The sequence below is a fragment of the Terrapene carolina genome, unplaced genomic scaffold, assembly GCF_002925995.2.
Source record: "Terrapene carolina triunguis isolate 2854851 unplaced genomic scaffold, T_m_triunguis-2.0 Scaffold84, whole genome shotgun sequence".
Classification (NCBI taxonomy): domain Eukaryota; kingdom Metazoa; phylum Chordata; order Testudines; family Emydidae; genus Terrapene; species Terrapene triunguis.
The window spans coordinates 31,833,320-31,841,656 of NW_020664435.1; the positions used below are offsets into that span (position 1 = coordinate 31,833,320).

The window sequence follows — 8,337 nt, forward strand, 5'->3', positions numbered from 1 at the left end:
AAAAAGCCGTGATCGCGATCTGCTCTACCGCCACCACTTCAGGCTTCAGCGGCAATTCGGCGGTGGGTCCTTCGCTCCCAGAGGGAGTGAGGGACCCGCCGCCGAATTGCCGCAGAAGAGCCGGACATGCCGCCCCTCTCCGTTGGCCGCCCCAAGCACTTGCTTGCTGGGCTGGTGCCTGGAGCCGGCCCTGATTACAGAAGAGTGATAGGAACTGGGGGACTGGAACTAGGGGGTCTCCCACCTCGCAGGAGGGTAGTCTGACCACTGAATTACAGAATGTCTATCTCACTTGCTCTCTCTAACCCAATGACGCTTCAAGTATTTATCCACAGTAGAACAGTCACTGGGACAGAGCAAAAGAGGGAGAGAGAATGACTCTAGTTCAGTTGTTAAAACGCCCCCTAATCCTGGGCTAAAATTTTTAAGGTCGGCACCACCACCTCCTCTGGCTGGATTTTGAATGGGCCTAGATCTGGTAAGTGTGCTCAGAGGGTGCCTAACAGATAGGGTTGCCAGGCGTCTGATTTTCGACTGGAATGCTTGGTTGAAAAAAGTCCGGTTGGCGGTGCAGCGGGAGCCCGGGGCTAAGGCAGGTTCCCTGCCTGCCCTAGCTCCGCGCGGCTCCTGGAAGCAGCTGCCAGGTTCCTGCAGCCCTTAGGCACTGGGGTTTCTGCAGCTCCCATTGGCCAGGAACTGCGACCAATGGGAGCTGCGGGATGGTGCCTGCGGGCGCGAAAGCAGCATGCACCGCGCAGAGCCGCCTCAGCATTCATGCGCCTAGAGGCTGCAAGGACCTGGCGGTCACTTCCTCTGAACTGCAGTAAGTACCGCCGGGACCCCGCACCCCAACCCCCTGCCTGTAGTCCCTTCTCACACGCCAAGCCCCTCATCCCCTTCATAGTTCAGTGCTTTATAACAACAACAGATTATTCAAAATTTGTGAATTGGTAATTGTTTCAAGGAAAATTTAATCCGTAATTTTCTTTAGTGTAGAGCATATATATAAATAGACATTTTGTCTTAAAATCAGATGACAGTCCAGCTGAAAGTTACGTTCTATTGAAGCCAAACTCTAGTGCTCTACCACTTTTGAAATATTTTATTTCGACAATTCTGAAAGGGTATAGAATATGTTTTTATATATAAGTTTACTTTTATATGCTTGAGGGGAAACCTACTCCCAATTTATTTTTCTGTTGAACATAAAACCTCAAAAATCTCAGCCACCTGCAGTGTGCTGTAGTTGGGATTGTAAAGGAATATGGCAGTTTGCTTTGAAGTTCTCTCCCCCAGTGTCCCAATTGAGTGAAGGTTGTGCATCTCTTCCTGCTCATCCACTGTGCTTTACAGTCAGCTGGGCTGCTTAGAAGTCCTGATTTGGAAGTTATTTAAATGGTCCCTGATTAGCATTATGTAAATTATTTTCCTTTTACTTACACCAGTGTAACTCAGGAGTAACCAATTCAGAATTTCTTTCTCTTTCGTTACTCTGATCATGTTAGTCTTCTCTTCAAGTCTCTTCGCTGGCATTCCCTACCCTTCTGCACTGAGTTCAAGTTTCTTCTCACCCTCAAGGCCCTGCTCAACTTCTCTCCTATTTACTTTTCTGCTTTCATTATTGTTCCCCTCTATTCCTCATTTCCCAAGCCTCCTATCTCTTTCTCTGCTAATCCTGATTCCTTTGTATTATTCACTCTTGTCTTCATTCCTCTTCTTCCATTGGAGCAGTCTCCTTTTTCTTGTGCCTCTACTAATTGGATCTCCATCTCTTCCTTCAATGTCTCCTGAAGACACACTTCCTCCATAAGTTCTAACAATGACTTCTGTAAGATTCCAACTCTATTTCAAACTTTTACAAGCACCTGATCTATTATTTGTGTCTGGACCTTTCTAATTTATACCTGCATTATGAACTTGATCCAAAGCCTATTAAAGTCAATGGAAAGATTCCCTATATTGCAAAGATCTTGAGGCAGGGACTCTGTGCACGGCTGAACTTATTATCAGAATTAACAAATAATTTTAAAGGAATTTCATTGCTTTGTTACTCATGTACTGAAACTCTTTAGATTAATAGAATACAAATATAATTAACTATTTGTATTTTGTCAGGAAATCAGTTAATATGTTTGCCGAGTGGACTCCAACATCTTCAGTCACTGAAGGATATAAATTTTGATGGAAATCCTCTGATCAGACCTCCACAGGAAGTCTGTAAAGGAAAACAACTATATACCATTGTATGCTACCTGGAGAGTGCTGATGAAAGAGATGGTATGTTAAGAACAAGTATATTATAATGCAGTATCCTGGAAAACATGCTGTTTAAGTGTTAAAGACAGCCTACTGTAGCAGGTATTAGAAATCCAGTGTTTTGCTAATTTAAGAAGTCAGGTTTTGTATTTGTCATGTTTTCCCTTGCCTCCCCATCCTAATGCTTATAGTTAGTGGTAACAGCATTTAATTATAATCTACAGTCTACCTAATTTTGTAGGGATCAAATAATGTTAATGTCAGATGGCGTGTCTGCTGGATTGCACCCCCTTCTGGCCAAGCATATCACTGTAGGCACTCCCTGCCTCGGTTTCCCCTAATTCACCATCAATATGTTCAATGAGGCTTCTGAGGAGTCTAGTTTATTAACTAAGGTCCAACAAGAATACAAATAACCCTTCATCCCAGCATCTGAGATGGGAGAGAGAGTCAGTCTTAGTTTATCTGCTCCCACCTGAATCCACTTCTCCTCTCCATCCAGGCCCTTAACCATCGGGGTTCTCATGGCTCAAGTACCTTCCCTGGAATCAGACCTCTTACTGCTACCTGGGAAGAATCCTTCCCTGGAGCCAGGAGTCCACAGAGACCTGTCAACTGCACATATTCTCCAAGGCAGCATGTAATTCTTGATGGGATGTGCTTCCTGCCACTGTTTGAGAGACCCATTCACTGAGCCCAGGGATTCCTGGAGGCCTGCAAACTTTAGCTCTTTCCTTAGGAATCTCCTCTCTCTAGGAACACACGGTGTAGTCTACCTTTTCCGATGAGCTCTCCCACAAGTTCCATGTCCCTAGGAGCACACGTTCTGGGCTCTTTGGCCCAGATCCACAAAGGGACTTAGGTGCTGCAATCCTCAGCATTACAACGCCTAACTTTTAGGCCCCTAAAAGTCACAGGAACAAAACTTCAATCCACAAAGCCTGAGTTAGACATCTTGGTTGCCTTGGAATGGGATCTGCAAAAGCCAGCATGCTACGCAGGGAGCTGCCTAAGCTAGCCAGTAGGAGCTGTTGATGACAGGGGTATGTCCTAAGCCCTCCTTCCCCCCTTGGAGACAGATGCCTAATTCCAGGCTGAAGGGAGATGTCTATCTCTGCTTAGTGATCCATGAATGGGAACCAGCCGCCTGGAGTCAGGCAGTTGAGGTGCCTAAGGCATTTCTTGTGGGAATAAGTTAAGTGCCTGCCTCACTCCATAGAAAGTGGCTGGAGGAGGAGAAAATAGTGGTGATGCCTAACTGATAACTTTTAGCCCAGTGGTTAGAGCACTCACCTATGCTGTGGGAGACCCAGGTTAAATGTCAGATGGGGAGAAAGGATTTGAACAGGGGTCTCCTACCTCACACTAGGTGCTCTAACCACTGATCTATGGAATATTCTGATGCAGCTGAGCCCAGGTAATCCCTTTCAGGCTTATTAGGTAATTAACTGCCAACCAGCCACCTAGGTAACTAATTATGTCCAGTCTGGGTTGGCTTATTCGCCTTTACAGAAGTCTGTCACACATAGCCTGGGCTCTGGCTCTCTGTAATGGGCCAGCCCCCCGTGACAGGTATCAAGTTTATAAGGTTTTTAAGGAGTCTTGTTGTGTTAGAGTCTTGCATACAGTTATTCTTAATACTAAGTAACAAAAACATGGTTAAAGGGGAGTTAAGTCTGCTTAGCTGTGCCTAGTATCCTTCCAAAGGAGAAGCTGACAGTCAAAACCAGAAACCTGGATCCAGGAAATACACTGAAACGAAAACATAGAAAACCAGGAAATGCAGAGTTAGCATCCGAGGGAAACGGTGGGGGCAAAAGACCTCTCTGGCTTCAAGATTAGGCTAGATAAGTTTATGGAGGGAATGGTATAACGGGATTTTAGTCAATTAGGCAATAACGTGCCATCGCTGGTAAAATGAGGGTCCGGCTGGAGAATCTTGCCTATATGCTCGGGGTTCTACTGATCGCCATATTTGGGGTCGGGAAGGAATTTTCCTCCAGGGTAGATTGGCAGAGGCCCTGGAGGTTTTTCACCTTCCTCCGCAGCATGGGGCAGGGGTCGCAAGCTGGAGGATTCTCTGCGACTTGAAGTCTTTAAATCACGATCTGGAGACTTCAACAGCTGAGTTAAGGGAAAGTGGGTGGGTCAGCTTTTGTAGCCTGCATCATGCAGGAGGTCAGACTAGATGACCATATTGGTCCCTTCTGACCTTAAAATCTATGAGTCTATGAGTCTATGAGCATCATTATGCCCCTTTCCCCCACTAACTCTGACCCTCTGGAGATAGCAATAGGCACTAGGAATGAAGTACACCTCTACTTCGATATAACGCTGTCCTCGGGAGCCAAAAAATCTTACTGTGTTATAGGTGAAACTGCGTTATATTGAACTTGGTTTGATCTGCTGGAGTGCGCAGCCCCGCCCCCCCGGAGCGCTACTTTACCGCGTTATATCCGAATTCGTGTTATATCGGGTCGCGTTATATCGGGGTAGAGGTGTAGTACCTCACCCTTCCCTAACACTACCTGCCATTTTCTGTGCCCCCCTACAACTCCAAATCCACACACCTGTTCATACTCTCCCACAGGCCCTTACTGTGCTCTGTGCAACACCATTGGTCCAGGGAGCAGTAGTGGCAGGTTAACAGATATCATCCTGGATAATAAGACTAAGTGAAGGGTATGGCAATGTGATCCCCCATATATGGACACCTTGGGGCAGGAATCAGAGGAGTTTAAATACTTAAAACTTCTTTAGAGTTTCCCCAACAATTCTCTTCTTTACCTTACTCGGTTAACCACCAAATATGTTAGAGAGTGGCATGACACAATTCTGCCTGAGTGACCCTATATGGTGGTGATCAAAGGGGGCAGTGTTAAGATTTTGTGGTGTAGGAATCATAACTTAACTCTGCATTTCCTGATTTTCTAATGTATGTGTTTTATTTGGTTGAATGTATTTCCTGGATCTCACAGGTTTCTGGCTGCTAATTTCCACACTGTGGAAGGGTACTAGGCAAATCTAGGTAGCCTTACCTCCTCTTCAGCAAAGTTTTTGATAGTGGGTTCCATTGCTTTTTGACAGGTTTCAGAGTGGTAGCCATGTTAGTCTGTATCAGCAAAAACAATGAGGAATCCTTGTGGCACCTTAGAGACTAACAAATTTATTTGGGCATAAGCTTTCGTGGGCTAAAACCCACTTCATCAGATGCATTGAGTGGAAAAGACAGAGGCAGATATAAATACACAGCACATGAAAAGATGGGAGTTGCCTTACCAAGTGGGTGGGTCAGTGCTAACGAGCCAATTCAATTAAGGTGGAAGTGGGCTATTCTTAACAGTTGACAAAAAGGGGTGAATATCTAGGGAAGAAAAATCACTTTTGCAGTGCTAATGAGGCCAATGTAATCAAGGTGGCTCATTTCAAACAGTTGACAAGAAGATATGAGTTTTAGCAGGGGAAAATTAGTTTTTATATTGACCCATCCACTCCCAGGTCTTTATTCAGGCCTAATTTGATGGTGTCCAGTTTGCAAATTAATTCCAGTTCTGCAGTTTGTCATTGGAGTCTGTTTTTGAAGTTTTTTTGTTGAAGAATTGCCACTTTTAAGTCTGTTATTGAGTGTCCAGGAAGATTGGACTGGTTTTTTAAATGTTATAATTCTTGATGTCAGATTTGTGTCCATTTATTCTTTTGCATGGAGATTGTCCAGTTTGGCCAATGTACATGGCAGAGGCGCATTGCTGGCACATATCACATTGGTAGATGTGCAGGTGAACGAGCCCCTGATGGTGTGGCTGATGTGGTTAGGATGGGACACCAACATAGGACCTAACCACAGCTTCAGCAGCCTCCCTCCCAGCTTCAGCTTCAGCAGCTCAAAAGGCAGAGAGCCTCTCTGCCTCCTCCCAGAAGTGGGAAGGGATTCCCATTTTTTGGCCAGCTCCAATTTTAAGAAATGTATCTATCATCTGGAGACATCACCAAGAAGGATGGGGAGAAATAGCCAGAGCTTTAGAGCCATCTGTAAAGTCCATACCCCACACTGGATGTACACTTTGTCCCCAGGAGTGAGTGATAGGGAATTCCAAAGCTCTTTCCCCGAAGTAGGGAGAAAGGGGAGCTGCCCAGTTCATCTCAATGGCATGTTCTCCTTCCCTGTTGGTGTCAATCCTGCATGTCTGTGCTATGCATGAAGCATGGCTATTCTTGGGCTTGGGGTCTTTGCTACTGGGGTAAGTCAACCTAAGTTACGCCACTCCAGCTACGTGAATAACATAGCTGGAGTCAATGTAGTTTAGGTCGACTTACCTCCGTGTCTTCACTGTGCTGCGTCAATGGGAGACACTCTCCAGTCAACTTATCTTACTCTTCTCGGAGAGGTGGAGTACCAGGGTCAAGTGGAGTGCGCTCTGCCATTGATTTAGTGGATCTTCACTAGCCCCGCTAAATCGATCCCTGCTGTATCGACTGCAGCAGCAGCGATTTCCCTGTAGTGAAGATAAGATACTTATCCTAGTCTCAGCATTGTTGGTCTCTGCCTGTACCAAATCTGCCTATTCTGCGTTCCTCATCCCTGTGCATGTACTGTATATTTTTGACATGTACTGAGCCATCATTTTTAAAACAAGTCATTTTGCTGAGGCTGTATCTTGGGACTCCCTTCACAAAATGACCAAAAATTTGCATCTCAGACTACTATGCACCTGGAAGTGGCATACCTACTTTCAAGCTAATCTGACGATACATATGGATTTCAGAGCACATTGAATTAGTACATAAATGATGTGTTTAGGTGTGTGAACTGCTTCATTCATCCCCGTGACTTTTTCCCAACTCAGTGAGAAAGCCTCATGGCCATAAATACAGCCTGAAACAATTGAGATGCATGAACTTACCCATTCATCTCACTGGTGTGTTTTGTTCTACAGTTTCACCAGTGTACCAGTAATATGAATGCCCCCTGTTTTTTCTCAACTCCCTACATGACTCCATGTCCTAGTTCTGTGAGTCTCTGGTCATTTGCTGTGTCAGACACATCTCAGCTCCCCGCCCTGATCTGAGTGCTGTGTGTGTGTTTTCCCTTTCCTCCTGCTGCCAGTTGTCAGCTCCCTGCTACAGTCACAGTACTGTCTGTCTGTGCCGTACCAAGAACCTGCCAGTTTTCAGTCCTGCACTCTCTCGCTGCTGCATGTCTTTGCAATAACCAGAGTCTTGTAACAGATAAGCGGCATCCACAACTGAAAAAAAGATTAATAGCTGTACAAATGGTGAATGTTAGATACATTATATTAGTTTCATTTGATAAAGCATAACACTTGTAATATGTTTATATTCAGGGAAAATTTTGCAGAAGATATTTAAGATAATTTCTGGGAACGTTTCCTTTGAAAATTTTGAATTTTTCTGCCAGAAACTGCAATTTAATAATGCTGAAATTAAATCTCTTGAAAATAACAGGTTAGTTACAAATAACTTACAAAATAGTCTTATTCTTAGTATAATGTAGTTTGTTACTGTTTTTATGTCATGTAATAAACAATTGTGATAGTGATATAATCAAATATGTTATATACATATACTATCAAAATATTGTATATAGTATATGCATCTATTTAAGCCTTTGACTTTCTCAAACATCTTCTCAGTAGCATTTTTATTTTTTCTGTTTAGGTCTCTTGTATTGGAAGAGAAAATCCTCCAGGCACTGGAGAGCTGGAAAAGTGAAAACCAAGCTCTAACTCCTGCTGAAATGATAGATCAGTTGATCAGAGTATTAACAATGACAGGCATGCATTACCTGACCAACAAAGTGAAAGCTTTAAAACTCTATACACAGTCAGTAAAATTCTAAATAGCTGATGCATAAAAAAGCATTTTTATTTGTGAACAAGATGAAAGCTTGTGATATAATTATCTGTTTCTGAAAATATCATCATTCTGAATGTACCGTAAATTGAGAGACTGAATGGTTAGTTTCTTATTAGAAGTTGGTTTGTAATTCTGTATGTCTTTTCAAAATGTCTTGAGTCCAAAAACTCCCCCCACAAACACTCAAACCTTCAATGCCTTTTTTTC

At 43.9% G+C, this 8,337-nt stretch overlaps 1 protein-coding gene across 1 annotated transcript in view; it reads left to right on the forward strand.

Moving 5' to 3' along the window:
- LRRD1 (leucine rich repeats and death domain containing 1) overlaps positions 1-8,113 on the forward strand; it is a 17,701-nt gene extending 9,588 nt beyond the window's left edge. Inside the window, exons 3-5 of the mRNA XM_026649322.1 lie at positions 2,116-2,277; positions 7,599-7,719; positions 7,933-8,113. Of these exons, the coding sequence (XP_026505107.1) occupies positions 2,116-2,277; positions 7,599-7,719; positions 7,933-8,113 (464 nt within the window). The remainder of the gene's footprint in view (positions 1-2,115; positions 2,278-7,598; positions 7,720-7,932) is intronic.
- Positions 8,114-8,337: the final 224 nt, after the last annotated feature.